Raw genomic sequence first — 23,512 nt, 5'->3', positions numbered from 1 at the left:
GGAACCTGTGGACATTCAACACAGAATGATGTGAGCACTTTGGACGGATGTTTTTCCAGGTGTCTGTGGAGACTCACTCTTGACAGTGGCGGTCCTGGTGCAGTTGTAGAGAATAGCAAGCTCTCCAAACACCTTTCCTGGCCCCATGGTGCAGAGCTTCAGGCTCTCCTTCGTCACCTCCACCTTACCATCTGAAAACATGCAAAGAAATACAGGTGCGTCATTAGGCATATTTGATATTCAAATTGCACATTCATTTTCCCGCCTGATTAACCAAGCGTGAGAGTCCTCTGCTACATTCAATATGTGCAGCAAACAAAATTTCGGTGAAGAAATGGAGTGGATGATAGCTGTCTGGGGGCCTTTACTGCATTTTGGGGGGCACCCAGCCAGTGCCATTGACTCACTGGGCTGGAAAAAAATAAGATTATTTTGCAACGTGGCGTTTCCAGGGGCTACTGGCCTCCTACCAAGCCTGTACGTGGCCCTGTTAAATAGCAATGCAGCAGTACCAACGTGTGAAAATTATACTTAAAGCGTAACACTCCATAGCTCACAGACACAGTACGTTACGCCTTCAGGTAAGGACCAGTAAATTCAAACACACACAAATAATAAGACTACTGCAGTATTGTTTGATTCACAAAGTCACCATTAAGATCAGATCTATTTCTGCATTAAAAAAGCATTGCCTACCATTTAACTTCTTTTGAATTTATTAATCTAATATATTCCAATAAAATAAACAAAATCCCATGTTAAAAAAAACATTAAAGCTGGAATCATGTGGCTGCAGAGATACACGTCAACGTCTTGGCGAACCTACGCAGAGAAGGGTGTTATCGGCAACCGAAGGTCGAAGAGGAGCCAACGTGCACACCTCCCAAATCTCAGCAAGCTGACAGTTTGTTCCTGTCGGGGAGTTTTCTTTATTTTTTCTTCACTGTCACAAGTGAGCAACACTATGGCGAAATGTATGCAAAGCAGAGCATCGGAATCTTGAGCTCTGCAACGCACGTCATACCGTTGCTCTTCTCGTCAATGTCCCGTCCGTTTATGTTTATGATTCCAAATTCTTTCATGTTTGATTTTTCACGGATGAAGCGGCTTATTTCCACGATTACCAGGGTGAAAGTAGCTGCTGCCACTGTGTTTAGAAAAGCTTCACCAAGCATGTATACTTTCCTGGAAAGTCAGCATTCCAGCAGGACCATAACTCTGACTCACAGAGAGCAAAAATCCCAAAGAAAACAGTTAAAGTCGGCTCTAGGCTACTGGTGAAATATGGCATGATGATAAGAGCAGGCGAGTCATCCACGGAGGAAAGAGTTTGACACCTTATCTTGTTGCAGAAGGCCGTGAACTCCTTTGACAGAAAGCCTCCAGAAAACTTGCCATGTGTCGGGACTAATTATCTTCTCCACATTGTGCTTGTTGCACTTTATTGGAACGATAGTGCAGCTTTTGCATCGTGGTAAACAATACATCATCCATTAACACCTAGCATGAAACTTTACACGCAATTTTCAGCTCATAAACCACGTCACCATCTTACTGTCTACTTCCCCGCTGTTTTAACTGCCCATGTTTCACAGCATTTTTTTTTGTGTGTCTCAGCTTCCTGCAACACCCCCATTTCCACTCGAAGGGAGACACGGCTGGAGATCAAAAAACCTAACTGGGATGTCTCGCCATTCAGCTTTTTAACAATGTGCATCTTTCTTTATTATCAACTTAAGAGCTCCCTTAAATAGATTAAAAAACCTCTTTCAGTTTAGCATGGCTCATATTAACCAGACTGCTTTCAGAAGCTTGTTGAGTCCGAATATAATAGATTACATCTACGAGTGCCATGCTTTCGAAGGTTGTTTTTCAGTGCACAAAACATATGAAAACACTCATTGTAGATTGTAGCATCTTGCATTTCCAATTCCAATTTCCAAACAAACTGGTGTTTCTGCTTTCATGAGCATGAAACAGACATCTTCCTGTGCACATTGGGATTTCTCTCAGTAAAAATAAGGAACGCTTGTTCACAAGAGAAACTGTAAAAACATTTCATAACCCAAGTATGGCTGAATTATCTTTTGTAGTGTCAATCAAGTTTTGCAAAGTAATGACTGTTATTATTGAGCTTTGATTTGCTGCAAGAACACCCATTGAGAATCGATGAGCCCAACATATATCTGCCAAACTAATCAACGGACTGTGAGGGCTGTTGAGATGATTCATTTGAGTCGTTACCTCCCAAAGCCCCTGAGCCCCTTTTTCAGTTTGAAAATTGTAAGCAAAGACAAAAGCCTGTGTGTTTGTTTGTTCATCTCACCAGGTGTTCAGTTCGTACTGATTTCTGTGTGAGGGAGGAGACTGTCCATCAACAATTGTGACCCCTCGTGTGCCTCTTAACGCCTTGCCACATCACAATAAGCAAAGCAAAAATGGTTGGCTTTGATCCATCAGTAGCAACATGGACATTGTGTTTCAGGAGAAAGAAACAAAGTAAGTCTCTGCAGTGAACTAGATGCAATGTACACTGTTATTCAAAGGTTTGGGATTGCCTGCCACAAGAGCTTGATGTGTTACAGTCTGATGGCTGAGAGGAATGCTCGATATGTTTCGAATCATCTTCCGTGCATTATTAAAAGGTCGTAGATTGCCTCTTTACAAATAATGTTACTTTGTAAGAAGGGTTTTGTACGTGGAGAACAAAACGCTGTACAATAATTAGTTCAACCAGACTGACAATTGAAAGTGCAGAAGGAGACAAAAATCCACCTGAAACTGTTGAATAAGAATACAATTGTTCAAAGAAACTGGAGCTTAGCATTATAATGTGTGCAGATTTAAATAGGAACAAGTTCCTGTTTCAGTGTCAAGCGCACAATAAAGCCTGTATAATCAACAGGTCATAATAGAAATGGAAGGTAAGAGTAGGTCAGCCAGCAAGCGTGTGTCCTTGAGCAAGACACTTAACCCCAAAATTGCTCCCGTAGCTGTGCCTACGGTGTAGAAATGTGATAGACTCTGAATTGTAAGTCGCTTTGGATAAAAGCGTCTGCTAAATGACTGTAATGTAATAATGTAATACAAGTAGGGTTAGAACTAATGGACTATTAGCTGAAGATACTATGGACTGACATATCACAGTTTTAACCTATTCAGACAGCAGAGGGCCCAAAGAGAAACGGCTACCCAAAATATTAGAGCCCAAACGCAAGCACCATGTGGTTCAATAATGATCCAGAGTCACTTGTACGTTTCTGGACTGGAAAATGAATACAAAATCAGGAAAAAATTGTTCTAACAATTCTTCTTATTCTCCCCAGACATATAACACTGTGGGGACATTGACTAAAAGTCATTTTGAATAATTTAATTCTTCTACTTTTGGGGCCAAAAACTATTTCAGATGTAAATAATACATTTGGTGTCTGAACTATACTTTAATATATTATTGAAGGAAAGAAGAAAAACATCAAGTGACTCAAAACGTTTGCAGTTAATTTCTGTATCAATACAGATAATGGCCGCCCTTCTCAAAAGGACACAGGACACAGAGCTTCATTAAGTGCAATGAAGGGCGGTCTGAGGTTTAATAACAGCAGTGTCTTGTGGATGGGTTTGTGTAAGGACACAGACAACATAAGGGAGCAAAAACGTAACACTTGACTACGGACAAAGCTAATCATTTCCTGTTGATGGCCACGTAATTAATCCCTGAGAGAGGTGAGTAGTTGGAGCACAGTGCTTGTTTTGGAGGACTTGCTGGCTGAAGGCTGTGAGGGAATTGGTAGGAAATTAAGTAATCCAATTATTAAATGATTAGCAATATAGCAAAGAAATTGCTATTCAGAGGTCCCCATTAAATCTATCCACGCACACCAACATGTGAACCAGCTCATTTCCTGTGTTTGTCCTCAATAAAACCTGTTTTTATCACACTTCTTTACTACAATAGCTCCACAGTTACTTGTAATTCCCCTCACATATGCAGGTTCTACTCAAATCCCATTCAAATAGCAACACCACAGGCAAATACATGCTCTCTTGGGCAGTCGATCTGATATCAAAGTACAGCAAATTTACATCTCACAGAGCCATTTAATAACAGCCGTTTACTGTCCTGTCTGTAGCAAATTCAAAACTCAATAAAAGGAAGAAAGAAAATATGCATAACATTCCACCTGTATAATATTAACTGGCAATAGGGATTATTATTTTTCTCCTGTCAATGTATTCCAGCGTGTATACTCCCCCTGAGGTGGTGTCGCTGTGTTAATGGCTGATCATTTGAATGCACACAGCGGGGCTTTAGGACAGACGGACCGAGCAGACTTCCCTCTGGCTCTAGATCAGATGCGAATCTGGCTGCATCCCAAATCAAAAAGCTGCTGTCTTTTGGGTTGACTTTATCTCACACTGGTGCTGAAGACTGCACAGATGAAAAGTCAATGCAAATGTGCTCCGACTAACCCTCTGACAGGAGTGATTTAAATAATCCTCTACGATCTGAAGGATATCTGACCAAATTAAAAGATATTTTCTATTAAGATATCTGTCTTTTAGACTGAACCTCATGGCTACGATTAACACGGTTAAATTAAAGATAAAGGCATTTTTGTAATGAGTCTACTCAGCTGTGCCTCTGTGAACTGCATGTGACACAATGTTCTTAAAAGGGAATCTGTTGATTTCCACGTAAAGTCTTTCACACTGAGGCCATTAGGCCGCTTCTATAAATAACGTTTTAGGGGCCAGGCGCAGGATACGGTTTAATTATTACTTCCCTTCTTTCATTGACAGTTTTTATGTTTTTCAAGCATCACAAAATGTACATCAGGAAACAGGATGTGGGGGAATTCAAAATCCCTAGAGGATAACATAACATACAACCACTATCCCATCTTGTTGGGCCGTGTTCTTCCGTCACTGCTCAGAGGTTTGATTTCCCGATACTATCCCTATCCATTAGAGCAACACTGAAAGTACATCAAGCCGAACATTATTGCATCCTGCTCCCACTGGAAAGACGGGGTCATTACCACTGAAGGTGTTCGGTGTTCAAATTCTAAAGTTGACACAAAGGGACTTCAGCTCAGCAATGATAGATCTGTGAGAAAAAAAAATGTTGTGTTCTCTCTGACAGTGGGAATGGTTTTGTGGAGAGGAAGCCAAGAGAGGAAGAAGACTGATGCTGAAAGCTCTTTTTGGTCGAGCGTGGGATCTATTCATCAGGGACTGAAATGGCCTCGGAAAATTCTGAAGTTTAAAAATCACTATCTGCTTTTCATTTGTTAAAAAAATAGATGTGGTTTAAAAGAGCTCAAATATCGCAGCCCGTTGAAAAGTTTGACTTAAATAGGCCTGAAGTGTCAGCCTTTCATTGTGCATCTGCTCTGAGCTGTTATTTGTGTTTTCACCTTGTTTTTCAAAGAACCCAATGTGACCTCTCAAAAAACACTTTAAGCTGAACAAATATTCATAGCTGCCCAGTCATGAAAAATGGCACACATGAATCAACAAAGTGGGCAGCCGTCAGGAAATGAAAAATAAAATAAATAGATCTCAAGATGAAAGCAACAGCTCTTTCTACTTTCTGAAAAAAAAGAGTTATTCAAAGAGCTGGAAATCACAATCAACTGATTGTGTTTGGGTTTGAAGATATTTAATCGCTTATTAAATTAAAACATGTTTTTTGTTAAATTGGCCATTCCTCCTGATCACAGAACTGTGACCATGCAGCATTCAGGCGTAAAGCACACATTATTTTTCCCTCCAGTTAAAAACAAAACAAACCCTAAAGTTTAAGAAAATACGGATGTAAGCTGGAGCCAACAGCAAGAATGAACACAAAGAGAGAGAAAGAGAGTCAGGGCACTGTTGTGTTATTAATTGGGTAGGGGGGCTCAGAATGGGAGGGACTTGTATTAAGTTTAAAGCGCCCCGGTGCTGAAAATGACAAACACTGAAAGTTGTTGTTTCAGAGAATCCTTGTGTGTATAACTGCAGGCGGAAACAATACAAGCAGCAGGATGATGCTTAGCTGACCGCCAGTGTTTGAGGCGTGTTGTCTTTGATTTGTGCAACGCGTATGTTGAGACACTCTCAGACAGTGAGTGGCCACCTCTGTACCTGACACACGGTTGTGTTGGTTTACTGTATTTTGAATGGGCAGCAGCAGCAGCAGCAGCAGGGTGCAACTCTGCTGTCACGGCTAACAGCTAGATCCAATCCAGAGCTGTACCATGCGCTGCAGGCTGCTGCCGCCGCGGCTATCTACTCTGTTCATATCATCGCCTAGCTACGGTGTTCTTAATTTGTTTGTTTGTTTGTTTATTTATCATATTGCTTTTGCAAATTTGAATATTTTCCATTTTTAAATTATGTATTTTACTATTGGTTACTATGTTTATTGTCACGCACACCAATCACCAAGCCAGATTCCTTGTATGTGTAATGTACATGGCAATAAAACTGCCGGACCCAGCCCGTCATCTTTTGTAATACCACCAGTTCCCCCGAGAGGCGGTGGTGAGTCACTGGAGTGGCAGTCTGCCCTCAGTCACGAGAAGGAAGAAGTAGAGCTGCACGATAGGGCTTGTCAATAATGAATCCATGGTCCGTGTACTGAAAGAAAGTTAGTTAATTGGAATAAATCTAAAGTGGCAGAAACAAGAAAATCACTCCCACCCTCGCCACGTCCTCCCCATCGCAGAGAGACTGCTTTCCTGGGAGCAGAGCGTGCTGCAGCTACGCCCAGTTAGAAATTAGCTCAAATTAAACATCCGGGAATCTGATATCAGGGGACTGCCCTGACCCCCCGCAGGATCAGCAAACCTTCTGTAGCTGCCGTTACAGAGGTTAGACCCAGCGCTCCACCAGCCCGCTGCTCTCCTTCCGGCAGGACGAGATGAAGGTGTGGGTCGTTTTCTTGTTTCTGCCCCTTTGGATTTAGATCCCTGGTCAGTGGCACCAACACACAGATGTCTATCAAAAACTATACGCTGGCATTTATTCAGCAATGTCCTTGTTTGCTTGGATTGCTGTTTTTTTTTAACTGATGACCGAGGTGAAATGCTGCCCACTATTACTTTGTGCCAGGTGGCTAAGCCAGTTTTTGTTTAATATGTTTTAAAGAGGTATTAATTCAACTTTATTATTATTCTGGAAGCTGCCGTTGGCAGTGCTGTTCTTAGAGTTATATTACAGGTGTTTATTTTGTTTATTTTTATTATTTTTTATTTATTAGGTTAAATAACAGAAACATCTCTCTATAATACCGTTCAACAGCACAACAAACTACAGCCTCCAAAATGACCACACACTTGAATGAACAGTATGATACTAGTCAGTTTAATTATGTTATACTGCTTTACCATTCTCTAACCCTTGAGCAACAACCTGCGCTGTTTAGCAACACGATGATGTGGTTAGAGAAGGTGGAAAAGCTGCAGCCTATAAACATAAAGACAGTTTGATGTTTACCCAGAGTCCTCTATCCCTGTTCCACAGAGCGGCACGTCTGCATCATCTCCAAAGAAAAAGACCCTTATTGACTGTCATCAGCCTTCTGTTAACAGACTTGTGGAGCAGTCTGTGAAAGCTTCTCCAGCGTCCCGAATCTGTAGATGGAGGGAGGAGAGTGCAGTTCCTATACTGTGCAGCGGAAATCCACTTATGCTGTAAAAAAGTGGTGCCAAAATATTTCAACTTCAAGATTCTTTGTGAATCTCATTGGTCGCTGTTGTGGTCATGTCGGTGTTTTTCTCAAGACTCCCGTCATCAAGGTAGAAAAGCAGAATAGAATCAAAATAAGCATTTTCTGACTGTTGTCTGTTATGGCTGGAGTGCACTCAGTTCACCTTCATTCGTTTTTGTGCACCACCGACGAGAGCAGACAGTTGTGTTTATATTCACCGCTTTACATGTCGGCTGTCAGTTCAAACTGGCTGACGTCAAAACACTCAGGAACAACAGAAGGCAAATAAAAAGGCTGTGAAAATGCGAGTGGGGTGAGAGATGTAAGAAGGCAGCGCTGAAGAGAAACACAGGGAAAGCAGGGGGGGCCGACGCAGGAAGACGAGGACGGACACCTGATGCTGAACATCGCATCATTTGAGATGAGAGCAATTCACATTTTTTTTTCAGTTCAACTGAGGCACCCTCATGCAGGGCTTCCTGCCATCGGCACAGTGGGAAATTGCACTGCAGTTTCCGTACGAGTGGTTTGTGAGACCTAAAGACGCAAAAAAAAAAAAAAAAAGAACGTCGTCGATGGGATATGAGGGCCAGCTGGTTTCATCCTCTTTATATCATTTTACATTGGGGACAGGGATTCAGCAAGAACACACAGCAGTACCGCGTCTACCTTTGGAGCCTGTCAGCCTCACACTGTAGGCTACTTTCACACAGTGAGAGAAAGAGGACATGTGAGGTGAGACACGACAGTTAAATTCCCTTGTCTAGAACCCGCTCCTATCTCTTTTTTTCATTAAAACATTATAATAGTCCTGGTTCCCTCCCTGCTAGTCTCTTAGTCATCAAACTCTGATTATGGTTGTTGTTTTGACAAGCTGATTGATGGCTTGAGCAGGGGGCAGTGAAAATGATCATTTTATATTCACAGACAAAATCACTGTGTTGTAATTAGCAGTTAGGGTCCATGCCATGTGCACATACTGCGGCGTTCCTTTTATGCAGACCAGACTTAATTAGACAGCGTCAACATCAGAATACAAATTAATATGGCATCTGAAGTACTACAATAATGGGCCCCTCTCATTTCCGCAGCCTTCTCCCATTTCAGTAGCCGCTGTATCGCTGTAGACATGAGAGGGCATTTGTATGGAAATTTGTATTCCCTGTCAGTGTTGTCAAAGTGTTGGGGACACACGTTTTTTTCACCAACATACACATTGAATATTTCCATGCATAAAGGGAAACAAATACGCAACAAGGCCAGGAGTCTCGTCACGCTAGTGGCTCTGTGAGGGTGTACTGCACAGCTTTGAGTTAAATGCTAACATGCTAATGTTTAGTGGACGGAATGTTGACAAAGTCCTGCATCTTATTTAGCATGTTAGCACATTCAAATTAGCACTGAACACAAAGTGAAGCTCAGGCTGATGGGAAAGTCATTAGCTTTGTAGGTATTTGGGAAAAAAGAAAAAGACTTTCCTCCTGATTAAAGATTACGTGCTGCTTGATGGGCTGAGAATTGTTTAGCTTTCTTGGCTCATGTAATCATTTCAAAATCTCTTAATTAATGTAAAAAAAAAATGCTTTGTTAAGCTTAAAACAAGGCTGTTTTTCTTAGTATCGCAAAAGTTGAGATATTTAACAGAGATATGCTAGCTTATAACAGTGAATTGTACTTTGCACAGCACAAAATGTGTAAATTCCTATGCTGGAGTGGAGAGACATTGGAGGAAGCAATCAAAGTTTTAAAAAAAAATATCAAAGAGATGTAGTCAGAGAACAGTAATTTAAAAGAAACCCTTATCTCACAGTCTCCTGTAAACCTTGACTCCAGAGATACTGATTGATGAAAATGGCCTTTCCAAGCTCACCGTATTCAGTTTTTCTCAATAAAAGCCTTGAACACAGACCAACTTTCAAGGTTCGACATCGTCACACTGTCCTCAGGTGAGAAGGTGGGTTAAAGCCAGAGCGTACAACATTTCCTTTATTCCTGCAGCTATTTCACATGCAAATATATACAGTACGTGTGTGTGTGTGTGTGTGTGTGTGTGTGTGTGTGCAGTGCATGTGCCGGTTTAAGGATGAAAGGAGCAAGTGGAGCAAATGCATCCCCATTATTTAATCAGGGGGAGCAAAATCTTTTGCTACCCCACGTTTTGTCTTTGTTAAACTTATCATCATACAGTCCCCGCAATCCCGTGATAATATTAAAGCAGCCTATATAGATGATCATTTTAATACTGTCAGCAACTGACAAAAACAAGTAATCACTCATTTGTGATGAATGATGTATGTCGAATGAACCCGCCTGGCCCACTGACTCCAATCAATCAATCTTTAAATTGTACTGTTACCAAAATGTCGGCTAACTTTGCTAGCCAGCCAGCCCATTAGCTCGATGAACAGACATAATTCAGCGGTGGAGATTGGATGTTTGCGAAGGAGCCAGTTGAAAGAGTCACATGGCTATTTATACTCTGCATATTTGGGGTTTTCATAGCATCTTCTAACTATCTAATCCAGGCAAGTGTCCGTTTTTCTCTGACTCCATTCAAGAGGTTAGATGGTGTAGAAATGCATGAAATTTGTTTTAAATTAAAGGAATTTTGGGGACATGACCCCCCAAAATTCCGCCAAGCATGTATCTTTCCAAGTCTGCTCCCCCATTTTAAAACACAACCAGGGGCCCATGAAAAGGAAGGGATTCATCTATCCCTGTAGCACAGCATATTACTCGTGCCCTATCTTGTATCCTCAGTGTGAACCTCAGCAAACACACAGCTTATCCAGTCACAACAGACACTCAGCATCACTCCAAGTCCATGGCCACCACCTCCACAGGCACACACACACACACTCACACACACACAAATACGTCCTCAATACAGTACAGTTTATACCTATTTAAGTCAAAGCAAAGAATGGAGGGTCAAAATATACATTTGCTTAATACTTAATGGTGTTTGTAAGCTCTTTTTGTCTGTTTCTGCCTTTTCTTCCTCCTCCTCCACTCCTCTTAAGACACACACACACACACACACACACACATGTACACACACACACACACCTTCTCTTTCCAGATGAGGAACTCTGAAAAGTGGTGTTAACCACAAAGGAGTGATGAAGGCTCAGGGATCATTCACAAATCACACATTAATTCTTGCTCCGAGGTGTATTCATCGGCCTCTGCGGAGTGAAAATGGGGATCAATTCTTATCCAGGTGTAAAAAAATGAAGGCCATCTCACACTAAAAGACAGAATAGAAAGGGGGAGTATGGGAAAGAAAGGCAAAGAGTATCAATAGAATAGCAGAATGAAAATGAGGTAAGATGGACTGGTGTGTGGGTTAAGAGAGACAAAGAAGAATGAGGCTGTAAAAAAAAAGGTGGAAGTGAGCAAGTGGAGAAAGATGGTGACAAGAGGACAGATTGGGGTCAAAGTAGGTAAAATGTGAGGAGGAGTGACGGTGGGGAAACTGGTGCATGTCTCTGGTTTTGTATTTAAGCATTTTGAATTGATAACTTGAACCTGTGTGTGTGCGTTTGTGTAAAAGTAACAAAGGGAAGGACTTCGAGGTAGAGAGGGCAAATGAGAACAGACACTTGCCAGACAAGAGTATTTTCACTAGTTCAGGGCAGATGGTGCACTGCTCAGCGTTGGTGGGATTATTAGTCTGCAACACACGCATGCACACCATTTGCACATAAATGACACATTAGCGGACGATTTATTCATCTTGATAGAGGTATTTCAGATAATTTGGCTATTGTGTGTCAGCAAATGCTGGTGGATTCCTTCTTAAAATCCAACAAGCCACCTGAATGTGGTGTCGTGTGTAGAAAACTGTCCACATGTTTTCATCTCTTCTCACCACTCATTCATGAATAAAAAAAACAATTTCTGATATTGCGTTGAACTAGCCTTTGCATCTGGTTAAAACTCAGCTTTGAATCAGAAATCAAAATGCTAAAAAGTTCAAATATCTTATTTTTTTAATTGATTTTTTATTTCACTGTAATTGATTTGTCATGCCTCAACAGTTGCAGACAGTCATGTGAATAAAAAGGATTACACACGCACATGCACACGTGCTGTATAGATTTCTAAAAGGTGTAAGAGAATTAATATCACTCTGTGACATTTCCGGCTGCAGCAACATGGAAAAATGCCATTACACGTGTTTTCATCTAGTAATGCGCAACTTTGTCAACCTAGTTCCTCTGCACTTTCTTCCATTTCATTATAACGGGGAGGGGCGGCCACATTTAAGTGGACAGATAAAGGGCTACTCCCTGATCCTGACTAGGGAGTGTGTTTAAATGTCAGTCCAATTACAGACCCCTCACCTTTTACCTCAATAGGGTTAACATGAGAGCCGACAGCCTTGAAGAGTGACAGCTATATGTGACTCAATCGCCTGGTCATAATAGTATTGCATGCCATGTTACTAAGAAACACACACACACACACACACACACACACACAATGTCAATCCTCAATTCGATTTAAGTCCAAAGTAGTTGAAATTGGGTTCCCCTGAGAAGCCGGCAGGGTGAGTTTGAGCCTCAGCGGTGGGTTAAGGTTCATTATTGAACTACAATTGGCCGCTGTACAGTGCTGTCAAGATACAATAGGCAGTGGTTGTTGTATTGAATGCGTGCTACATGCTGTATTCTCTGGGGCCAATCAACTCAAATTCTGTGAGCATTTTTGCTTTCCTGGGCTGGATTAGTTAAGTTGCCAGGCAACAATGCGGTGCAGTGGGTTTGTGCACTCGCAGTTCTGTAACCCAATGCATCCTCTATCTCCATATTAGCTTATTAGTATGCGAATATATCATAATAATCAGCCGATAGTTTATCAAAGGCAGTGGCTACAGTAGTAATTTGCTTCATGTCCTCTCACACATGACACTGAGTCACACTCAGGTGCCCCCTGTTGATTACATCTCTATACTCTGCTCAGGAGGAGACGGGTGATCATCTCCCTTTACTCTGCCTCATAGGCCAGTGAGCACAGAGGGCATCTCTCGATGGACTCAAGCCTGTGGCACAGTGAGAGGACGAGCCTCAGACAGAGACATTCATCTGTTGTATTTCTTCAACAAATTGGTCCACTTGTTACTTGTTCAGGTGGTAGACTGGTTGTTCTTTTGGCTGGTTGCCATTAAGTTCATATTATTTTGAGGTTGAAGAACCAATATATTTTATCCTGGGGCTGATGATGAAGTATAAAAACAGATAAAATACTGAATGTTAAAGGGAACTCTGGATATCTGTTTTCATGTCAGGTTTTAATAACTCAGCCTGTAAGGTAGTGTACAAGGTGACATGTAAGATAAAGTGCTAGTGGAAGCTACAGGGGGATTATTAACAGGGTAAAATATGCTGTTTATATTTTATTAGAGAAGCACACAAACAGATCAGTGTCAGTGCTCACACACACAGTCATGTCTACCAAGCGTCTTGAGTGTCAAGGAGTCAAAAAACCATCAAATACTCCCCCTCGAAAGAAACTAGTATCGAGTCACAGTGGGTAAACATCGCCATTCATTGTTATTCAGAGGTATATCTCAGTAAAAGCAGCAAAAGAAAAGGAAAATTGACTGACAGAAGTAGTTTGGCATAAGCCTCAAAACAGCACGTTTGTTTCTGTCACATTCAGACATTAAAAAGGATGCTGTTTAAGTTTTCCTTGAAGAAATCTGTCAAAATATTGTATTTGTCTTACCTAACAGCAGGTCAAATAAAATAATTGGGACTCTGTCCAATTTGTGTTGAGAAAGTGCCAAATCCTAGGCGTCTTTTTAAATCCCCCGAACATCTCCAGCTGAATAAAATGGTCTACAGTGCATCGATGGTCGCATTGAACATGGTAACCTGTCAGAGAACCTGTCAATGCACTGTGAACACCTGGGATTTGGAGCTGACTCGTACTGTAACATTAACACTCTTTCTCCTCACTTTTCAGTCTGCCCTCCCAGTAAACGTAGTAAAGACAGCTCGTTCTCCCAAAAAGTATGTATAAAAAATAACAAAAATATACTATGAATAATGTATAGTCAGTATCACCTATGCCTGCATCCTCCAGGCCGGGCTTTTTTGCCAATGAATGCACTTGTACTTGTTTCCCAAACAGGGTGAAAAAGAAGGAAGCAAAGAAGGAATCCTAAATTAAATTCATTCATATGAAAATGCGAAGTTGGCAAAATGAAACCTAGTTAAAAGAGACCTCATACATCCTGTTATCACGATGAAGCTGACAAAACTGTTCAGTAATGCTTTCCTCTCCAAGTGGTTGTTATGTGCAGACAGAGAGTACAGCCCAGATGTTTACTCTTATATCACCAAACCATTTAACTTAACTATCTAAAGGCCTATATATCTAGACATAACTGAAGCAATTCAGTTGAGCTGGTTTAAAAATGCCCCAAGGTCTCTTGTTCCAGCTCCACAAATGGGGATATTTGTTGATGTATTGAATGTCTTGAGGCCTTGGACCACTGGTGGGACAAACATGCCATTTAAATCTGTCAATCTGTCTATTTACTTGCATTTTGTAGCCAAAATTGTCAATCAATTAACAATAAATAGGCATATTAATCAGTAATGAAAATAGTCTTTACTCGCAGCAAAAAACATAAATATTTTGTATACGAAACCTAAAGCTAACCTTTTAATGCTGGAAGATCAATCCGTTATTGTAACTCAAGCTAAATTAAACTTCAAATATGAGCCTATTCTGGTATCAACACAAAACCATATACTTTGAGTCTTTTTTCCTCCTTTTTATTCCTCAGCTAACAGGTGTAATGATCACCATTGTTACTGCAGATTAGACTGAAATTAGATCAATCGTATGCCCTTTATATTCCTGTGCATTTGCATTTTGGCCTCAGCTCAGTTTTCCATGTGTTCATGCCATCCGAACTGATCACGATATCAAAGCTAAGGATTTGGCTGTGTTACACCTTTGACAGGCGTACTCTGTGTACTACTGCAACAGCAGCCAGGGCTACCTCTCGTTAGATCACGTTGAGTAACGACTATGAACAAAATCAATGGGGTTTTACTGTCATGGCAGTACTTGATAGTAATTGGATGTGATTATACTAGTTATTATCATCAGCCACCTGTACGGGTCTTCGTGGACGACGCATCCAATCAAAAGCGTCTCTTGTCTCCATGGAAACGTGAGAGCTATTGTCTCAGTTGCAATCAATATGTTAAAGTGGACCGTCAGTTACAGCCCGGCGGATGCCCAAAATACAGCAAACGTTCATTAAGGCAGCTACGGCGGCCTCATCGTAGATGCGAGCCAGAGCCGGAATCCATTCTGTTTCGTCAGCTCGTGTGTCGTCTGATCTTTAATTATCAGGTGCATCAAACAGGTGTTCAAACAGGGAGGCTGTGATATCAGTCTTTTCTTTATTATAGGGGGTAATAAATTATGCATATGCTTTCGGAACTTTAAAAAAAAAAATAAATGGTTATGATGTAACACACAATGATTCCATTTTTTGCATTTTTTGCATTGGTGTAGTTTACTCTGGGGCGACCGTGGCTTAAGAGGGTTGTCTGGTAACCGCAGGGTCAACGGTTCAATCCTTGACTGGGACGTGTCACTGAGCAAGATATTGAACGGCTCCCCGGCGCCTGTCATTGGCAGCCCACTGCTCCCTTTACAGGGATGGGTCAAATGCAGAGACAAATTTCCCCTTCCGGGATCAATATAAAAGAAAAAAATTACTCATCCCTCATTTGGTTAGATGATGTGTGATAAACGATGTCAGCCCCGTGGCAAAGCGTTAATGATTAGCCTGCCAAGTCTCACTAAGAAATGACACCAGTGGCAGCAGTATGTTTTACACGGCGTGGCACAGTCACACATCCCAACAGCGTGCATTAAAAAGTCACAGACTATGATGGCCCTCTACAGACCTTGACACAAAGTCGTCAACCCCTGGGCGGACGCTTTTAACGTTTGCTTTTTATGCAAAACAAATCAAGGCCAGTTAGGGTGAAAACTGCAGGCAGAGAGAGAGAGAGAGAGAGAGAGAGAGAGAAACATGCAGACGAACAGAAAGTGGAGCAGAAAAGAGTTTGGGGCCGCAAGAGAGAGCTGACAACGTTCATTGAAGATAAATATGTTAAGCTTCCCTTAAGGATTACAAAATGGAAATCAATTAACCAAACATTTGATATTAGTGGCACATGAGCACTGCTGAATTGAAGCCCTGTTTTAATTCATTCTACAGGTCTTTCCCCTACCACTGTGTGAGAGGAAATCACAAAGCCCTTCAACAATTATTTATCTTACAGATTCGTATCTTGCGTCCCTCTCTTTCTGTTGCACTCAACAGGAACTTATTCATCATGTCAGTGTGGCGCTTGCTCATTTGTGACCTAGCATGACGAGTCACCTCTGGTACAATCGACTTCTCACAGCCTTCATAACAGGGAGAGCTTAAAATCTATACAGTACCTATTAAATGGTAGCAATCATTAAAGACCGCAGATTTTTTTGACAACCAGCTCAGCATCTGGGGTTCGTGCCTTCGCTTTTTTTTTGGAAAACTGAACCGGTTTCTTTTTCCTGTTTTCATCCACAGCTTTTTTAAACAGAACACGGTGGATCAATAAACAGGGATGTGGCTTCAAATTTCTTTCATTGGTTGCCAGTGAATTAAAGACATAATCCACGATTTGTTTTTTACAGTGCCAAATACCCAAATTTGCTCTCAGGTGACTTTTGTACAGGCCACAGTCTTGCATTTAATTAGCATGATGCCAGTTACATGTCAGACTCTTTACATATATGACTCTCTGCAGTCTGCAGATAAGGGGCGACAAGTGATGACAAGTGCAACAGTGATGTGAATGGAAGCACTCACATTCTTTACTGAAGTAAAAGTATCAATACCACCATGTAAAGTATTATCAGCAAAATGTACTTCTGCAGAACAATGGCCCCTGTGACTGATATGCATATAAGAGTCTACAGCCACTCTAGCATCTCTGTGAGATGAAAAATCAACATGCTGACATGCTCACAGTTACAAGGTAAACATGTTGAGGTTTAGCAAGTATAATGTTTAACATGTTCACCATCTTAATATCTAGCATGTTAGCGTGCTAGAATTAGCCCAAAACGCACAGCGTACAGCTGAGGCTGATTGAAATGTCACTAGTTTAGCAGGTATTTGGTCATAATGTCAGAAGGATTCATCCTCTTCTGTGTGGGATTGTCCTGGTTTCAAGCTGGTTGTCCTGAGTTCTAATATCTGTAAAACACTCACGACCACATTGTCCCAATTTTTACACCGATTAAGATGATGATACTATACTTGTTTTCAGCCCTCACGTAGATGTTTGTCATGTTCTATGCTACTCATTATTACCTTACCCAATATAAAAACATAAACAGTGTCTGAACTCATTACTGATTTTGCCTGTATGTGTGTCAATCAATCAGTGTTTCGTTGCTAAGGCTGTTGCGTTGACGCTTGCGGCTCTTTCTGACAGAACCTGACAGTAGGCTAACGGTTAACTGTCACGCTGCAGAGACAGTCTGTCTTTTCTAAAGAGCTCCAGGAGGCTTACTCCTTCCTTCATAAAGGCCGTTTATGGACACACTGCAAGAGTACATTATCAGTCACGTACAGTGGAAATGCCGATAAAAAAAGATCATATCAAGACGGCCAGATAGCAATATACAATAGCTGGCAGAAAATATGTCACAGTCGGCCATTTAGCAGGCAGCCTGCACTTGTGCACACTGGCTAATAACGTTTAGTTTTCAAAGGGTATCTGACAATCAATAAATATGTTATATTACACAAATGCAATCCTTGTATTTTGTGTTTACTAGTGTTATTAGACAGTTTTCAAATCAACTATGTTCTGGTGAATTTCGGGAGACAAAACATAACTTTTTCATCTGCTGAGACGCTGTCCATGGTGTTGAAAGGTGTGCTCGGCAGGTGTGCTGAACACTGAAGAAATTGCTCCCCATCCTGATGTGTGCGCATGCATAAGCGCAAATTTTGGTTAACCTAAAGTAATACATTATGCTTTTGTTTTATTGTGCTTAATATAATTACCCTTTATCCGTTTCTCCAAGATGGCAGTCGAGAGAGAGAGATCTCTGGTGGTCTACTAATCAATATGAGCGAGTCAGCTCCCTAATACAATAACCTTTAAAGTCACAGTTCTTAGATGCGCCACAAAAAGTCTTTGAATTCAGACCCAGTGACTCACTAAAGACCAGATGAAGACGGAAAGCAGCCATAAAACTTCTGCTGGCATCACAACACAGACACCGTCCATCTCTGGAGCCCTTTCACGTGTGACAAATGCTACCTGCCTCGGCTTGAAGAGAATGTATTTATAGAATTATAGAGTTGTGATGGAACTGAACTGACAAAAAAAAGTTTCGAAAATTTGCTTTCTCATTATTTTGGTTCTACCATCCCACATCTGGGAATTGTCTTTCCAACTCAATAATTAAAATAGTAAGTGGCCAACATGAAACAATGGGGGCAACAATCAATATCAGCATTCTTCCTAGTAAAGTATTAACCTTTAAATGCCACTGGCTATATACCAACCAAAAAGATTCAAGCTTATGGCTTTGCAGTTTCTTTATTCTCTCCTTCTCTTCATTGTGCCATGTTGTTTTTGGTTGAATGTATTTCCATCGTGAAACATTTTCAATCCATATTAGATCATTTACACCGTCCATGCAATTGATTGTATGTGAGAGCTAAATGCAAGTAATTAAGGTTTTAAAGAGGCAGTGAGCAATAATAGTGATTTAGACGTTATATATTTTAATCTATATTAAGTCGGTGAGTGTCGAAGTTCAGCTCTATGTAATGATCAGTTATATTGCGCGAGCACTGATTGAGGCCATTTTCCCTGAGGTCAAATCTATTGTCATTGACGAGGGCCCTCTGAACATTTTGTAGCGGTGTCGGTTGTGCGAAGAAATGCCCTTTCAACAAATCCCATCAGCGCCAGGCAGCGTGGACTGTTGTTCATGTCATCAGAGCTCTCACACTCTGTATCATCGAGGATCATTTTCAAAAGAAAAAGATGAGTATGAATACCCCATGCTGAAACAATACCGCTAAAAAAGAATGAAATAGAAAGGATCCCAGCATCCCACAAAATAAAATCAATGGGACATGAGTGAATAATAGAGCATCACAAAGTGAAGTTTTGAATTTGAGTTCATCGCTCCGCAGATACCCATCAATAATGCCCTTTCATTTCTTTTCTGTCATTGTCATGCTGGCGCTCCTAAAGCTCGCCAGACGCAGCCCTACAGATCTACTTGAATCGGTTTAACAAGAGTAGCTATTCTTCTTGGGGTAAGTCTACTCTTTCTCATTGTGGCTTGTGTTTCATTGCAGGATAGATGTTTACATTGGTGCATGGGTGCTCTTACCTTCCATGACGTAGACCAGTGAGCCCACGTCGCCTTCCTTAATGATGCAGCTGTCCTTTCCATAATCCACAGGGTACATGCAGTCCACGATCTCTTGAATCTGTGACAGCTCCAGGTTCTTCATGAAGTCATTGTCCAAAATGGCCTCCTTGATCAGATCCTTGGACCTGAAGACAAAGGCGAAACAAAATGAGACCATCACTGTGCAAACACAGATTCATATGGCATCGGTGGTATTATAGTAGAAAAACATAATGAGATCGGATTAGGGATATCAATTAGTATTAGAGAGTCTAAATGTATCACAAATACACACACACACATATCTCAAGCAAAAACCCTGGCTGAGATAACAATTCAACAAGCAGGCATGTTAATTATTTCTGTGGAAATTAAAAGTTCACTCAAACTTCTACAGAAGCGTGATTGAAAGCATCCTCTGTCAGTGCTTTACTGTGTGGTACGCCAGCTGTACAGCAGAGAACAGGAGGGATCTGGCCCGTGTGGTTAAAACAGCACAGAGGATTGTGGGAGTTACCCTCCCTGACCTGGACACAGTGTATGCTGGCCGCCTCCAGAAGGAGGCAACATCTGCAACGAGATCACACACCCGGGTCACTCTGTTTGTTCCCCTGTCAACAGGACGAAGATACAGGACTATCAAAACCCGGACTAACAGGCTGAGGAACAGTTTTGTCCCCAGAGCGGTTTGCTCCATCACCCCCCCCCCCCCCCCCCAACCCCACCCACCACCCCACCCAGCTCACACCGGACAATGCTGCGGAGAAACAAAAATAGGCAATAAAACGACACTTTAACGAAGCACTTTTTTCACTTTAAAGCCATTGATGCATGTGTTTTATCTTGTATATATTTATTGACTGTCTTGTTTTAAATCAGAAATGTCTTGTCTTAATGTTTTTTATAAATTTGTTGCCTTGTTGCTGCTGTACTGACTGATGAGTCGCCAACTCAAAGCAAGTTGTTTTGATTCAGAGGTGCACTTCTGAAAGCCAAAAAGGCCTCAAGACTGTGGAGTCATTAAGACATTCCACAGGTAAGTCTTTTTTTGCAATGTCTTTGTAAGGAAAGGAGAAAATGTAATTAACTGTAAAACGTGCAGTCACCAAAGTGCAGCTAGGTGCACAGAGCAATTTGTCAGGCGGCCTTAAAGGGGACATTATGTCAAATTATCATTTGGAACGAGAGACAATTAGATGCTAATTATGAACCATCAACGGAGGAGAGAGACATTCGTTCATGTGTTGACAACATGTGAACGAGAGCCAGGCGCAGAGAAGGTTCAAACTGCCAAAGCAACTGTCAAAGAAGTGTCCAGAGAGACAAGAGAGAAATATGAAGCGGACCCGTCTCCAGAAAGTGAATCAAGATCACTCATTCATTGAAGCGCTTAATCATCTGAGTCAAAGTTGCTCGTCTGGCAGGTTTTGACAGAGTGTCAGCTGGACGAATGAAGTTTAAAAAAAAAATGTATCTGGGTTAATTCAACAAGGTGTCCCCTCTTGTGAAGCTAAACTTGTATAACCTAAAAGCACTCTCAAGCTCTTGCAAGTAGGATTCAAGGGCACTGGTGAACTGCCTTGCCTTTCTGCTCTCTGTGCCCTTTTCAGAAACTGATTTCTGGGCGCATTGTTGACGCTGATCACCTGAAGAGCTTAAAGCTAAAAGGGCAAATAACCTGGAAGGCATTTATGAAGCAGTGCTCCCACAACACACAGGCTCCTCTGACCTGCTGCCAGCCCAAAGCAAAGTGCTACACAAAACACACAGCAACACAAACTTCAAGCTCTTAAACTTCAGTGTCTGCAAACCCCCTTCTGCACATTTATGATGTGAGGTTATGTTTTATAGTCAGTGTCTGACTTCTCCTCAAGGGCTTATCTTGAATTTATAAGGTCACACGACTGCTTCTCTCTCAACTCTTGAGACACATTATCAAATGTGTGGAGAGACACTGTTGCTCCTTCAGATGAAAAACTGCCAAAATGTTCCACCCCGCCAGCATCTACTCAACTGACATTTTACACCATCAGCTGAGTGATTCGTTTTGGTTTGAGTCTCAAAATGGCATGCTATCAATAATATCAAAAAACAAGATTCTCATAATGTGTGCTCTGTATTCATAACAGTCTGGTGAATTTTCACTAAGGGTACCAAGGCCAACAACTCTGCTTTTACTCTCTGAGAGGAGTGAGACTATAGGAGCTACATTACCAAAGACCAACATCAGCTAGCTGTCACAATCTGCTGGGAATACACAGATTACTTACTTAGTTATTTTAAAGTGCAAACACTGGATTCATTGGATAATAATATCAGTGACAGGTCAGAAATACTAGTATATTTTAAATTTCACCATGTAAATGCCACTGTACAAAAGTCTGATTTTCAGACAATGCCTTCTTATGGTAGCATCATTATCCCAGATTTCCCCGTCATTTTAGGACATGCCTTTTCAGCATTTACTTCAGGGAACTCATTTGTTAGACACTCCCCAGATATGAGAAAGAAGAAAGAGACAATGGGGTAACAAGCATCTAAAGTGTCAGGATTTTCATCTATTTCAACTTTAGACAGTGCAGCAACCAAGATGATCCAATGGTATCTTATTCCACCCTTGGGCATCAGAACAATCCTGACGCCCTACTCCTGGGAATTGAAAGAAGACTAAGGTGTTGCACCTATTTTTAAATTCCCGTCCCACAATCTATATTCTTCAAACTTCACTTTTTTAAGCAGAGACTGCGCACAGAGGAGACAATGATTTAGACTTAACTACTGCAGTGCCTGTTTAAAAACATATCTGTTCAGAACAGACCGATTGCTTGGCCTGTGGTCTTGCTGTCTGCGGCTTTCTCCAGAACCGCTCATCCAAACAATTCACACTCAACAATGCGCTGCCTTGGGTCCTGAGCAATACACCTGCCATATCTGCATCACACACCCAAGTCACGGTCAGAAACACCGGCGAAAAAAACGCCCTGGCCTTGGTGGGCTTTTACCTGTGAACCAGACATAACTGTTGTGCCTGGGGCCCCCAACTAAAAGGGCTCCAAACAGCAACAGATTTTTTATATTAAGATATGAAAAATGTTCTTTCAATTCTGACTCATCGTACCCCGAAATAATTTACAAAAGTCCTCCAAAGCACCCAAAAACTATGCAACTCAATTTTTGTACTACTAAATTAGCCTGACAGACAAATATTTGGTTATGTTGCAGATTGATATATATATATATACATACTTTTTCAAGGCCATTCTGTCAGGACCCGGCCTTGCTGTTTACTTCCTGCCAAACATTGCTAGAAGAAATACAAAACGGCCCATTTTGAATGCTTATGTTGTGAAGTCTGAAAAGGTCTATTCAGGATTATACTTGTATCCATGACAAGTAAAAGCTCAAACTTGAACCTTGAAGTTGAAAATGTAAAGTTACATTGTGCTGATATGCATAGGGAGTGATTCTTAATAAAGGTGTGAAGTGAGTCTGGACTGTGATGATTCTTGTGATGTTCCAACTGAGTTAATGATGCTTTAACTTTACTTAATTGTATCCGTTTTATGGCAGAACTCTGCATATCATTAACTTAACTAACAGGAACTGATTGGAAACCATTATTTCCCCAAATGGACCTCCAGCCCTCTGGAAATGTGCCTCGTTGACCCTCTTTCTGTTACTTTACTCCCAGGAGATGTCTGGCTTTCTCAACCCTGATCTGGACCCCCGACTTGAGCCTCTGATAGCAACGTTAGGCAACGTCTTATAACCAGACCCTTATAAAAACATCTGCCTTCCTCTCCTTTGTGAGGATGATATATTTGCCTTCATCCCGTAGTGAAGTTTAGGGCTGAGGCAAGTTCAGCCTTCCTTAAAAGGAGAAGATATGCTCTTTTGGGAGGAAAAAAGAAGAGGGGTGGCAGAAACGTGGGAGAGGCTAACCAAAATAAGAGGGGGACAGAGGGAAGGGGTGGATAGCTTATGTGTGAGGAATGGTCTATGGGTCTTGTAAAAAAGATAAAGTGAGTGAGAATGGAAGAAAAATCCAAACATTTAGCCAAATCCAACAGACATTATCGCTACACTTCAACAACCAAAACAAAATGAAAATGTAATGGAGCTGTTTTCATCTCCTGAGGGCACTTGCGTAATTTATTAAAAAGAAAGGTTTTCTATTCCTCTTTATTTCTAGTGATAATAATGACGAACTAATAAGAGAACAGTGCTCAAACAGGCTCAAGTAATTTGCATTAAACAGTCGGCTTCTCTTAATTTTTCATGCATCTGCTTATCAGAAGAGGGATAAATATCATGAAAAGGTGTGGCTGACGCTATGAA

The 23,512-nt window shown here is 41.3% G+C and overlaps 1 protein-coding gene across 2 annotated transcripts in view; it reads right to left on the bottom strand.

Annotated features, from left to right (window-relative positions):
- Nucleotides 1-23,512, bottom strand: part of LOC116397220 (cGMP-dependent protein kinase 1) — an 80,953-nt gene that overhangs the window by 51,463 nt on the left and 5,978 nt on the right. For both annotated transcript variants that reach the window (XM_031872479.1, XM_031872471.1), the window contains exons 2-3: nt 19,154-19,320; nt 78-191 (exon numbers count right to left, since the gene is read on the bottom strand). In XM_031872479.1, the coding sequence (XP_031728339.1) occupies nt 78-191; nt 19,154-19,320 (281 nt within the window). The remainder of the gene's footprint in view (nt 1-77; nt 192-19,153; nt 19,321-23,512) is intronic.

The sequence above is a fragment of the Anarrhichthys ocellatus genome, unplaced genomic scaffold (assembly GCF_004355925.1).
Source record: "Anarrhichthys ocellatus isolate YVR2014 unplaced genomic scaffold, GSC_Weel_1.0 scaffold3, whole genome shotgun sequence".
Taxonomy (NCBI): domain Eukaryota; kingdom Metazoa; phylum Chordata; class Actinopteri; order Perciformes; family Anarhichadidae; genus Anarrhichthys; species Anarrhichthys ocellatus.
Note: the sequence above shows the minus strand (reverse complement) of the source record. Positions and strands in the feature narration are given on the sequence as shown.